The sequence below is a fragment of the Bubalus bubalis genome, chromosome 10 (assembly GCF_019923935.1).
Source record: "Bubalus bubalis isolate 160015118507 breed Murrah chromosome 10, NDDB_SH_1, whole genome shotgun sequence".
NCBI lineage: Eukaryota > Metazoa > Chordata > Mammalia > Artiodactyla > Bovidae > Bubalus > Bubalus bubalis.
In genome coordinates, this window is record NC_059166.1 from 15,601,033 (window position 1) to 15,614,992 (window position 13,960).

General features: G+C 43.5%; 1 protein-coding gene across 9 annotated transcripts in view; it reads left to right on the plus strand.

Annotated features, from left to right (window-relative positions):
- Positions 1-13,960, plus strand: part of RMND1 (required for meiotic nuclear division 1 homolog) — a 34,825-nt gene that overhangs the window by 119 nt on the left and 20,746 nt on the right. For 3 of the 9 annotated variants that reach the window (XM_006080204.3, XM_025294360.2, XM_025294361.2), the window contains exons 1-4: positions 295-426; positions 4,044-4,097; positions 5,238-5,752; positions 13,079-13,187. In XM_006080204.3, the coding sequence (XP_006080266.1) occupies positions 5,246-5,752; positions 13,079-13,187 (616 nt within the window). In that variant the 5' untranslated portion in view covers positions 295-426; positions 4,044-4,097; positions 5,238-5,245. The other 6 variants (XM_044924090.1, XM_044924091.1, XM_044924092.1 and 3 more) reach the window with 6 other exon arrangements.

Consider the following 13,960-nt stretch of genomic DNA (forward strand, 5'->3'; position numbering starts at 1 on the left):
TTTGAATGAGGAAACTTTATTTGGTGCCTGGATAAGAGACAAACAATGGCCGGCTCAAGGACCCGGAGATATCTTCCGGGGACGAAGGCGGGGACAGCTGAGGGCGACGAGAGGAGCGGAATCAGGAAGCGGGCGGAAGGCGGAAGCAAGCAGGGACCGGGACGTCTCAGAGACCAGGGAGCGGCTCGGGTCGCGGCGGCACGGGTCACGTGGTCCTGCGGTCACGTGGACAGGGCGACTCACGCTCCGCTGGGGCCTGGAGCCCTGTGCGCCTGCGCAGTGCCGGGCGCTTGCTGGTACACCGGTCGGGATTGGGACTGGCTGCGGGGAGAGCGCCGGGCTGCGGTTGCTGCTCGGTCTCTTGTCTGCGGCCGAGCCGCGGAAGCTTGCGCGCCCCGCGCATCCATCTTCTCGTCCAGCCGAGAGGTTAGTGCACTGCCTTGTTCTAGCTTGTATGGTCCCGCACAGCGGTGCCCGCCTTTGCTGCCCGCCGCCCTGAATGTCTTGGGTCACATGTTTCACCGGGACCGCGGAGGTCCCCTGCCTGTTACGGTGATCTTTGGTCGACTTAGTTGGAAGTAAAAAGCATTCCATCCATAACACATATGAATCCTTTTTTTGAGCCAGTGCACACCGGTAACTGCAAAGATCATTTTGAGCAGCTTAAGGAGTTGGAAGGCATGCTCCCAGATTAGCGCCTCTTAGCCATTGAATTGTAGCCTAGTTGATACAGTTTTCTTAGTTGGTGTGTTCTTAGAAGTAGGAAATGCATCCAAGAAATTGCATATTTAGGGATGCATGTTTCTGAATATTTCATTCAGAAAATATGAGTTGCATACGTACTGTGTGCTGGGCACTCTGGTCACAGTAGACACAGCTGAACAGAAGGCAACTCTATCCTCAAGGAGCTTATATGCCACAGGAGAGAGAGACAAAAATCTTTCCTCTTCTGTTTCTTCCCGTTATAGCATTGTGACTACTTACTGTATATTTTGTAGCATCAAGACTATATATTATAGCATTGTGACTATTTATTGTATGTTAGTGGTTTACCGCATATATTATCTGTCATCCCCACTGTGATGTAAGTTTCAAAAGACAGGGATTTTTGTCTATTTTATTTTCAGCTGTGTTAGCAAATAGAACAATGTCTGGCACATGGCAGGAACTCAGTTCATAACTTGTGTGAGTTAATAAAGTAAGAACACGAAGTATTAGTAAATGATGTTAAATGCAGTGGAGAAATAGAAAGTGGAGAAAGCTAGTGCTGCTGTCCTTTTTTTTTCTTCTTCTTCTTCTTTTTTAATGATTCTTTTTGCCTATGCTGGGTCTTTGTTTGGGCTCCTCAACTTCTTTTCCCTGCAGCATGTGGGATCTTAGTTCCCTTATCAGGAATCGAACCCAAGTGTTCTGTATTGCAAGATGGATTCTTAACCACTGGACCACCAGGGAAGTCTCTGGTGTGCATTTTGAATGAAGTGGTCCAGGAAGATGTCACTGCCTAGGAGGCATTTGAGCAGAGGTCTGAAGGAGGTGAGGGAATAAATAGGTTTACAGACACCTGGGAGAAGAGTATAAGGGTAGTAAGTGCACAGAGCCAGATGCCAGAGTGACTGGAGCAAAAGGAGTGAGGGGGAAAAAGCTGTAGGAGACATTAGAGTCATGATAAAGGCCAGAGAAGGGAGGACCATGCAGCCCACGTTAAGGTCTTTGGCTTTTATTTCAAGTGAAGTGTGAGGCCATCATTAAACTTTACAAAGATGGAAGATAGAATCTGACTGTAAATTAGTAAATTTGGTTGCAATATTCAGAAGAATGTGAAGAACAGAAGCTGGGAACCCAATGTGGATGCTGTGACAGTAATCCCTGAGCAAAACAGCAGCAGGGACCAGGGTGGTGGCCAGGTTGTCGAGGACCGGTCGGAGCCAAGCCAGTGAGACTTGCTGCCGGACTGGGTATGGAGAAGGAAGAGAAGCGCCCAGGTGGCCTGCAGGTGAGGGGCCTTAGCAAATATAGGATGTATTTGCTGCTTCACGAGTCTGGGGAGACTGTGGGAAGAGTAGGATTTGCAGGAAGATTTCAGAAGCTCAGTTTTGAGCCTGTTACAGTTTTCATGCTTGTCAGAGTAGTTTAGGGATAAATATTTGCTATTTATCAGTGTGTAGGTAACTATATCAAACTGTGAGATTGGAGGAGATCAATGGGAGCTGGGAATGGAGAGGAAATGTGGCCCAAATTCTGAGCTTTGGTGCGTTACATTCTTGGAATGGGAAACCAGCAGGAGAGACAGAGGTGCACCCGGTGAGGATGAAAAGTGGCGAGTGAGGTAGGGGGTGGAGTGGTCCGCTGTATCCCATGTTGCTGGTCAGGGAGGGAAAACGAAGGCTGAGAAGTCTGATGCAGAGGTGATTGCTGGCCTTGACAAATGGGTTTTGGGAAAGTGTTAGCATGAAAGCCTGATTGGAGCGGGTTCAGGGATATCAGAGAAGAGGCAATGAAAACAGGGAATAAAACTGCTTTTTTAAAGATATTTTAAAAGGGGCAGGTTCTGCCTCCCAAATACCACAGGGACTCATCCTTGTCCTCATCCTTTTAAAGGGAGATAACATATATGCAGTGATTTCAGTGTCTCCTTTGGAATTGGAAAGGCCAGGGACTTGCTTCCAGCTCTGCATTGCTGACTATAAGCAGTCCGCCCCAGTAAGCCTCCGTTTCCCCTGTGAAGTACCTCACAGGATTGTTGTGAGGCGAAGCAGAGGATTTGCTGGGTACCAAGTACTCAGGCAGCAGTGTCTTAGTCTCTGTCAGTTCCTCCTCTACATTTTAACTGCAATTATGTTTCTTAGATGTGTATCTGACTGTGTGCATCTTTCGTGAAAAGCTCTGCCTTCTCCCTGGTGGTGGAAGCTCGTTAGCATCAGTACTCAGGATCCAGCCGCTTCTGCCTCCCCTGGAGCTGCACGCTGTTTGTCAAGTGAACTGTGTACCTGGTGGGGGTGGAGGGTGGTGACTTCTTGATCCCTCTGCCCTTTTGAAACCCAGTTCAAATGTCACCTCTGATAAGCCCCATCCACCCACAGCCAGAGGTTCCTTTCTCTGCACCTGAGAGCAATTGATAGGTAACTCTGTTATGTACTCATCACAGTATACTTCCCCCACTAGAGGGTGAGTACTGAGATTGTTGTTACATATCTGTATTTCCAGCCCCTAGCATGTTACTTTGTTAAACAGTTGTTATTGATTTCCTACCACTGCTGCTGCTAAGTCGCTTCAGTCTGTCCGGCTCTGTGTGGCCCCATAGACTACTACAAGCTTACTCTTTTTTTACCTGTTATGGGATCTTAGTTCCCCAACTAGGGATCCAACCTGTGCCCCTTTCCACTGAAGTGTGGAGTCTTAACCACTGGATGGCCAGGGAAGTCCCTCCAGGCTTACTTTTAAAGAACAAATGTTTTAAACTGTGTAAATAAGAGGAGAGATTATTTACGTACAGTATTTCTATTGGGTGTGTGTGTGTGTGTGTGTCTCACAACCTTTAGTCCTACTGCCATGCCCAGCCCCACCCTGAAAAGCATGTTCCCCTTCAAGAATCAGCTTGAATCTTTCTGGGAACCTTTCCTGACTCTACGTGTAGACTTAGGAGCCTTCTATTGTAGTTCTTTGGTGGGGCCTAGGGCTGCTCCACTCAGTTATAATGAGGCGTTTGCACATGCCTGTCTCTTCAGGAGACCATTAGCTTGATGGTAGGAACCCTAGTCTTCCATGGGTGTATCCCTGGTCCCAGCTCATTGCTTATCTTATTGTAAAGGCTGAATACTTTTTTTTGGCCTTGGCATTGGGGATCTTAGTTCCCTGACCAGGAATCAAACCCATGCCTTCTGCAGTGGCAGGGCAGTCTTAACCACTGGACAGCCAGGAAAATCCCTGAATACATTTTGAATAAAGGGGTTTAGAAGTACTAGTTTCATTTTAAATAGTTGATATGCTAGTAAAGTAAATGAAGAGATCCTCATTACTCTTTTTTTTTTTTTTTTTTTTTTGAGGTCCTTTTCATGTCCTTGTAACCCTCCAGAAAGAAGGCCAGAAGTTGACTACAGGTGATGGAAACATTAAAATTTATTTTTTTAACCTTTCAGTAGGCTTCAGTTGGAGAAGGAAATGGCAACCCACTCCAGTATTCTTGCCTGGAGAATCCCATGGACAGAGGAGCCTGGCAGGCTATAGTCCGTGGGGTCACAAAGAGTCAGACACGGCTGAGTGACTAACAACAACACACTTCAGTAGGATGTATCTGTTTTGCAAATTGCTTTACAGAAATATACCTGTTACCCAGGAAAACATTATATGTGTTTTTTTAATTAATTTATTTTTTAATTGAACGATAATTGCTTTACAGAATTTTGTTGTTTTCTGTCAAACATCAACATGAATCAACCATAGATGTACATATGTCCCCTCCCTCTTGAACCTCCCTCCCGCCTCCGGCCCCATCCCACCCCTCTAGGTTGATACACAGCCCTTGTTTGAGTTTCCTGAGTCATACAGCAAATTCCCATTGGCTGTCTATTTCACATATGGTAATGTAAGTTTCCGTGTTACTCTCTCCACACATCTCACCCTCTCTCACCTCCCCTCCCCCCATGTCCATAGGTCTGTTCTCTATGTCTGTTTTTCCATTGCTGCTGCTGCTAAGTCACTTCAGTCATGTCCAACTCTGTGTGACCCCATAGATGGCAGCCCACCAGGCTCCCCCGTCCCTGGGATTCTCCAGGCAAGAACACTGGAGTGGGTTGTCATTTCCTTCTCCAATGCATGAAAGTGAAAAGTGAAAGGGAAGTCGCTCAGTCGTGTCCGACTCTTAGCAACCCCATGGACTGCAGCCTACCAGGCTCCTCTGTCCATGGGATTTGCCAAGCAAGAGTACTGGAGTGGGGAGCCATTGCCTTCTCCATTGCTGCCCTGCAAATAAATTCATCAGTACCATCTTTCTAGATTCCATATATATATATATGTTAGTATATGATATTTATCTTTCTCTTTCTGGCTTACTTCACTCTGTATAATAGGCTCTAGGTTGATCCACCTCATTAGAACTGATACAAATGCCTTTTTATGGCTGAGTAATAGTCCATTGTGTATATATACCACAACTTCTTTATCCATTCATCTTGTATGTATTTTTTTAAGTTGTTTTTTTTTTATTTTCTCAACTTGAACTTTGAATTCTTGTCTTTTAGCTTGGGTTATGGTAATGTCAGCCAGACTTCTCAGAGCCCTGGCTGGATCTCGCCATATTTTGTCAAAAGCATGTCAGTGCCAAAGACTTATTCATCAAATGTTAAAACCACTTAAGGAATTTGAGACTGCAGCACGCACAGCCCTGACAAGAAATCAGAACTTGGATTTGTTCTTTCCTGATGCAGCAACTGGTGGTTTGAATAAGTCTCAGATCCTGGGAATGAACCAGAAAATATCAAATACAAATGTACTCCCTCCATTCAACACTGCGTGTTGCCAAGATGGAAAAGCTCACCTTCCAACCAGGAACTCTGTCAGTACTCACAGGAAAGTGACTCACAAACCAAATCTGCTAGGTTCTAAGTGGTTTATAAAAATATTAAAGAGACATTCCTCATCTGTGTCCACGGAAACAGTTTCTAAACAAGACTTTCCGCAAATCAAGAGACCACTGAAAGCTTCGAGGACCAGGCAGCCGTCTAGGACCAATCTTCCAGTTCTGCCTGTGAACGAGGTAAAAACACGGGTGGTGGTAGCGCCTCTGTTCTCTGATGGTCTCCCTGAACCCCTGTGTGTCCCAGCTCGGCCTCCCTGCCAGCATAGGAGAGCACCTGCTCAATGCTGCTTTCAGGGTCTTTGAAGCTTAGTAGCACAACCTATTGGAGAAGGCGATGGCACCCCACTCCAGTACTCTTGCCTGGAAAATCCCATGGACAGAGAAGCCTGGTAGGCTGCAATCCATGAGGTTGCTAAGAGTTGGATACGACTGAGCGACTTTACTTTCACTTTTCACTTTCATGCATTGAAAAAGGAAATGGCAACCCACTCCAGTGTTCTTGCCTGGAGAATCCCAGGGACGGGGGAACCTGGTGGGCTTCTGTCTGTGGGGTCACACAGAGTCAGACATGACTGAAGTGACTTAGCAGCAGCAGCAGCAGCAGCACAACCTGTTACCTCCAAAAGGAATCAGCATTGTAATTGGAGGAATTAGTGGTAGATATAAAGGGCTTCCCAGGTGGCTCAGTGGTGAAGAACCCACCTGCCAATGCAGGCGACACGGGTTTGATCCCTGGGTTGGGACAATTCTTGGAGGAGGAAATGGCAGCCCACTCCAGCATTCTTGCCTGGCAAATCCCATGGACCGAGAAACGTGGCAGGCTACAGTCCATTGGGTCACAAAGAGTTGGACGTGACTGAGCAGCTGAGCACGCACTCACCATATGTATAAAGGCAAAATAGAGGCAATTAAATATAAAAAATGTAGTTTATAAAAGGATTAGTTAGTGGCCTAAGGAAATTTTGGAAAAGATTAGTATTAAGTTCACTTTAGGAATAGTGCTATTAAAAAGCCCCCACTTAAAAAAAAAAAGTCAAACTGTAGAAATTCTATATTAAGTTTAAGAAAAAAATTTTAAGTTAACTGTGTAGACAGGTAAGCACTTCTAAGCTGATGATGACTGCGTGGGAGCAGGTGGCAAAGGACGTGGCAAGTTAGAATTGAAAAAGCAGAGTCAAGGTCTTTGCTTTTTATCCTTTGAAGGTTGAAGGGGGTCCCTGTTATGAGGTTTATGGGAATTTCTCTACAATTTGCTTTTCCCCACTAAATGGTAAATATTTAAGGTGAAGATCAAGCCCTTCATTAACCTGTGTATCTTGCATGATACTTAAAACTATGCCTGATACTTAATAAATGTTTATTAAACTGAAAAGGATGGAAGAGAAGCAAAGGAATCTTAGCTGTCTGTAGTCATCAACATTAAAAATAGGAGTGTCGAATATTTAAAATTTAATGAGACATTCTGAATCTATCAGAAAACAGATTAGGGTCGAAACAGGTTAAAATTTCGATTTTGAGAAGTAGACCCTGAGCATTTAATTTGGTGGGTTTTTGTGTGGTTTTTTTTTTTTTTTACTGTGAGGTTGACTTCCTTTAAAAATGTGTACAGGCCTTCTTGTCATATCCTCAGGTTGTAGAGTTAGGGGTGATTAGTGTTAGTCACTGAGTTGTGTCTGACTCTTCGTGACTCCGAGGACTGTAGCCCGCCAGGCTCCTCTGTCTGTAGCCTAGCCCAGGCAAGGATACTGGAGTGGGTTGCCATTCCCTTTGACATGGGATCTTCCTGACCCAGGGATGGAATCTGGTGTCCTACATTGCAACTTCTTTACCATCTGAGCCACCAGAGCTCCTAAATGATTTTTATTTTGGATTCTAGCTTTGTTTACATTATTGTTTTGTTTCTTTCAAACCCAGGATATAAAGGGTGGGAGTTTGGGATTCATTATACTCTCACCCTTTTCTTTGTAGCTCTTGAGTTTTTAATTACATTGTTTCACTATGTGATCATCTGGGAAATTTAGCATTTAAGTAACTGAAAGAAAATTAAGTGTAGAAACCTGAATTATAGCAGATCAAAAAAGGAGGATCAAGTCCCTTTTTTCTTTTGTTATATCTGGCAACCCAGAGCAGGATCAAGTGTCGAATGAAAGAAAGTCTGGCAGAGTCAGAGATGTCACTTTTTTTTTTTTAATATTTGTTGGTTGTAAATTATCAAAGAGACATGATTTCTTTGGGTTGTCCATGGACTTGAAAGCAGTTTTCCTAAATTCCGTTTTTTATTTTTCTTTAGAATTTTTTTTTTTTCTGCTTCCAGGAAAGGATTTGAAGTAGATTTTCAAAATTTAGTGCTCCCATTGAGGTAGTAAAAGCATTACATTTAAAACAGAGCAAGCAGCTGACATGAACAGAGAAAGAGATATTATCAGATACCTGATATGCATAATCCAGTTGAATGTTTAGTTCTGAGAAGCCCAGTGATTAAGGAAAAAGCAGGAATCCTCCTGGGTTGTACATTTCATGTTGTCTAACAAGAGAAAAAGAAAAACATAAGAATGTCTTGCGAGAAATAACTTTTTTTCCATCACCAAATTTAAGGCATCATTTGTTTCCCGGGCCCTGACGTAGGACATGTTACATAATGTAGTAGCTTTGACTTCAGTTTGAGTTTTGCAAAAACAGAAACAGTATGTTGTTTCTCTGGAAGCACAGGAAAATAATAGAAAATCTTTTCTAAGAGGTTTTCTGAAGTGATCTGAGGGACTGTGATTTTGGAGCATTATTTTCTAATGATCTTAAAGGTGAACATAAACCATAGGTAATAGACGCCCAGGGCTGCAGACTAGCTTTTGTCTGCCCCGAGTATTTGTCTGCCCCGAGTAGTGGGCCCCTCCATTTTCTCGTGGGCATCACGGGGCTGGCCAGTCCCCTGTGGTGGTGGAGCCCTTACCTGCACTCTGGACTTAGTCAGGAAAGGACTCTACTTTGTACCAGAAAGAGACACGCTTTGTCTCGTTCCCCACACGTGTACCTGAACTCACCCTCTACTCTCGGCCACACGCAAGCACCTGAAACGGACTGCATGAGCCTACTTACTTACCTTCTGTGTCGGCGTCAGCGCTTCACCTGGTCCCATTTGCAGAAATCCTGCCCTGTTGAGAGATTCAGCCTACATCCCATTGGCTCATCATTTATCATGACAGGGACAGTGCTCCTGGGTGGTCTGTCCTGTCTTGGAGGAGGACGATGCCTGAGGGTGAGGGCCTCCCTGAGCGGCGTGGACGCTGGCTGAGGGGGGACACCCAGTGGTGGCCTTCAGGCTAGCACCGCAGTGTGTTGTGAGATTAGCTAGTGGGTGGTTAGTAGTTATTTTTCCCCACTTCGGTTTGCTTGTGTAATGAAATAGAATCAATGCGTCACTCACGATCAAGGTACACACAGTTCTGTGATGTGTTCATGTCAGTTATTGGTGTGGGTGCCTGTGTATGGTGTGTATGTGAAAGGGCTTCTTTGGGTTGTACAACTCACCATGGGTTGTAGTCAAAAAGCTTAAAAGCTGAAGCCTTATACTGTGCTGTGCTGTGCTTAGTTGCTCAGGCATGTCTGACTCTTTGCAAGGCTATGGACTGTGGCCTGCCAGGCTCCTCTGTCCATGGGGATTCTCAAGGCAAAGATACTGGAGTGGTTGCCATGCCCTCCTCCAGGGGATCTTCCCAACCCAGGGATCGGAATCAGGTCTCCCGCATTGCAGGCAGATTCTTTACCGTCTGAGCCACCAGAGAAGGCTATAAGAAGCTTTATAGTAGTAATGTAAAATATATCCGTTTTATAACTTTGACCTGTAATCTGTACTTGATCTTAGCCAAAAGGCTGCAAAGCAATCACCTATAATCTGTATATAACAGGAAAACATACATTTTTTACCCCCTAGTAACATAGAAGTAAGATTACCAAAGAAAAAAAACCTTAATTTTTTTTCAGTAAAAGAACGTGAATAAAAATAAACTTTCTTTTTCAAGAAAAGTATTCTGTCAGAGTGTGTGATATTCTAAAACAAGAATCATATATAAATTTCTAGCCCCATCTGCTGGAATATGTTTTCTGTGACCAGAAGAATGAAACACTAGACACACAGTGGTTTTCTTGGCTTTGGTTTGGTTTTTGTTTGTTTAACATTTTAAAATAGAAAGGCTTAAATTTAAGTCATAAATCCAAGAACAATTTTAGGTTGGTTTGACACATTTATTTAAGAACAAGTTGTTGGTCCCCATCCTAGAACCTGGAGTTTGCTATACATTAGTATTTGTATTTGATGCCCCAAAAAGAATGGTTTATTATTTTAAAAAATCCAGAAAAAGACATGTCTGAAAGTGAAAACTTCTGGCAGAGTAAAAGCATCTTTAAATGATGGGGGTGGTTAACGTGGAGATGACACATACTCTTTCCCTTTACCAAATGGATTTAAATACAGTCTTGAAATCAAAAAGCAAAGGAAATAAAACTCCCCAAAGATAGGTCTAACAGGTCAAATTGGTAAACCTTGTGAATCATTTATTCATAGAAGATTCGTAACTTAAACCGACTCAAGTCCCAGATGTTTAAGGAGGATACAGAAAGTAGCGTGGCGAGCCATAGAGGTTACGTAATGTTAGCTGAGCCATAGGCTGCGTGACACTGGCTGGAACTTTGAGCCAAACTAAATAGGAGATGGCGAGAGAAGGGAAGGTGACCATCTTCAGCAAATCTGCAAAGATCCTTGGAATGACTAAGTAAAAACAGACTGTGTTTAAAAATTTATAACCTGACTCTTTGGAGCTCAGCACATATTTTCTCATGGAAGTAGTGACTGAGTGCTTTGACTTATGCCATTTTTGAGAATGTAAAACAGTGTAAGTTTTTTTTTTTCTTCTTCTTTTTTTTTAGCACAGATGGGCCTGATCAAAAACAAACGTGATGGCGAAGCAGGCGAGAGACAGGAGGGAGTGGGAGGGACAGTGTCAACCGAAGAACCTGGGCCCCTCCTCGACCCTGGTCAGTTACTGCCAGGTGCGAAAGATGCTAGAAGTCTGGATGTTGTGTCAAATGGCAACTTGTTGTTGATAATTTGTTGAGACCTTGAACACACTATGTGGGTGACTCTTAAGTTGGATAGTTCTCCCCAGCTGCCAGCATAAGGCTCTGATGCTAGAGACAGCCAGCCAGTGCCATTTCCAGTACAGTAATGGAAAGACCCTCCACTGGACTAGCTGGTGATCTTCTCCTTATCTCCTGTCTCCTCCTTCATGCGTCCTGCTCTTCCCACTGCAGCCTAAACTAAGCACATCAGCTCTAGCGGCCCAAGAAGGAACTCTGACGTCAACTGGATGCCCTGGGATTTTGTGTAGCAACCTTTTGAAGTTTGTCAGGTTTTGCAGAGTAGAGCTTGCCTGCTGTGGCCTTTCCTGAGGCCTCTTACCTGGGGGGATTCCTTTCTTTCAGTCACCTTAATCTCATATCCTGCCAGCTCCTCTTAACTCCACAGAGCCTTAAAAGAACAACTAGTGCCCGCCGTTCTAAATCTTAAGCACAGAACCTGTGTCTGGACTCCAGTAAGCAGCTTTCATCTGACCGTACGAATGCGTGTGTTTTTGTCACGGTGCCTTCTTACCTCTGTAATGACTGGGAATCAGGCTCATCAGATACGTGCAACTGGAGGGTCCCACATCCATATATCTCACATTTGGCAACAATTTCAGCTTTTTTTCCCTAACTGAGTGAAAATCAATAAGAACACTGTTTTTCTTCTGAGTGGATAGTTTACTGATTTTAGATTTTTCAGGTCCTCCGTGTATTCTTCTGGTGCTTTTTAAACCACACGTTAGAACAGATGGAAGAGGCAAAGCAGAGTGAAGTCATTTCTTGAGAAGGGGCCAGGAGTTAGGTAACAAAAGTAGGAGGAAGGAAGGAATGTATGTGCTACTTTTCTTAAATTGCATACTAGGAATGTAACAGAAAGGGAAAGAAATTAGGAGCCAAGATGAGTAAATCTTAGGAATAAATTTTGATGTAATGACTCATAAAACTCTTTTGACCAACACTGGGCCAAAGCACCATATGTACCAAAGACAGTAGACTCACTAATGTTCTGACAGGTGGATACTAAAATATAAAATTATGAACAAATGAAAATCCAGATGTAAACTACTTGATAGACTTTTTAACCCCCTTGCATTTTGATGCTTTAAGCATATATGTCCCCGGTGGCTCAGACAGTAAAGAATCTGCCTGCGATGTAGAAGCCCTGAGTTCTATCCCTGGATCAGGAAGATCCCCAGAGAAGCGAATGGCAACCCACTACAGTATTCTTGCCTGGAGAATCCCATGGACAGAGGAACCTGACAGGGCTATAGCCCATGAGGTTGCAAAGAGCTGGACACAGTTAAGTGACTAACACAAACGTGTATATCTGTGCTCTAATTACAGCTGTAACAAATGTTGAACATTTGTGCTTGTCATGGTTCTGAGCAGTTGACATTCATCAGCTTGTGTAAACTTCACAACAACCTTGTTACTCTGATTTTTTTTTTTTTAATGAATCTAATTCTGTGCCTGACCTCTGAGCACCTCTACCTCTGCCCGTAGCTTTTGAATTTTATTGACCACATTCAATGGTGAGGAATTTATTTTACATTCTATGTAGTGACCCAGCATACCTACATAGACATATATGTGAAAGAAAACATCATAAAAGTTACCCTGACTATGAATTATGGACTCTAATATTTTCTATATCATTCTATTTTTTTTTAAGCAGGTTTGGGCCAACTAAATCAACATCAGGACTCACTGATAGCTTGTGACCTACAGATGGACAAAAACACTGTGTGCTGGGCCATATGCTTGCCATGCGTGTACTGTACAGACACAACATAAATACCTACATGTACACACAAGTGAGAATCCTAGTGCAGAAGCCAAAGCACTCACCTCCAAACCTGCACTCATTCTCAGATTTGGAGAACTTTCAACCAGAGTGAAGTTAACCAGAGCAAAAACATCTGTAATTCCTTTGTAGAAACAGACTAATCTCTGCCTGTTCAAGGCTAGTGGCAGATTACCAAATGACCTCAAATAATAATGCTGCTGGGAGCAAGAGCCATGGAAACTCAAGGTTGGACAGACTTTAAATAGCATTTCATCCCGGCGCCCATAGAATCCCTTAATCCTCTCTCTATCTTTTGTTCAGTCTGCGCTTGAAGCACAACCGGTGGGGTTGGTTCCATTTTCATCTAGGCCATTTCATCTTTTTGACTAGCAGGAGAAAGTTCTTGCATAGGTTGAGCTGAAATCTGCCTCCCTGTGATGTCTTGTTCTCCGTCTTTCTCACATCCCTTGTCCGAATCTTTGAGATGCTTGGAGAAAAGGCTCGCCTGCCAGCTTTGCAGCACAGAGTCCTCCTCCCTGTAGCGTGACAGCCCTGTCAGGCGCCTCTTAGTAACCCATGTCATGCTCCTCTCCCTGGTGCAGGACCTGATGCAATGCACTGCGTTTGCAACCGCAGATGAGTACCATCTTGGAAGCCTCTCTCAAGATCTGACGTCCCATGGATACGTTGAAGTGACAAGCTTGCCTCGAGGTACATCTCCTTGAACCAGGGGCCAAGTATGTTAAAATGTATTAGAAAGTAATTTTCCTATGATAACTGTCTGAAATACATGTTTGTTTAGGTTTCATTTTCATTTTAAACAACAGTATCATAAAAGGGGTGTTAAATCTCTTTATGCAGATGACAAAGATAAGATTAAAATCAGTATGGTTTATTCAGCTTTATTTATAGGATCAGTCTTATTTGGGGTGATCAAAGGCCATGCCACTTCATTTCTGTCACATTTAAAAGTTATTAGTATTACAGAAGAACCATAAAATTAATAGAAATATTTAAAACTAACAGAATTAGTTAAAAGATAAACACAATATTTAAAAGGAGAATTAAACTGAGGGTTGTAGGGTAGTGTGAGGAACACTTTGAGAAATACATGAAAAAATAAGTGACTTGGAACACTTTGGAAAATTCATGAATTGACCTCAAAGTAGCAAAAATAGTAGGTGGAAAACCTCGCTGCTACAGAGAAAATTTTTGAAAGTCACTGCCTGTAAGAAACAGTTGAAATGTCATGGTGCTCTTTGGCCTTGATGATCTGACCAGACTATTTGGTGGCAGAAAGAAATATAACTGACTTAGAAAAACAGCTGTGTCCAGGGCCCCCGAGATGAAAACTTGCCCTGGGGTCTTCTTGGCTGATTGCAGAGGCTGTCAGCAGTGAGGTCTTGTGCCTCACAGACTTGGCTTCTCACACCATGCCCTGGATCTTGCCGGTTTCATTTGTGGTGTTCTCCACTGTACGTGCG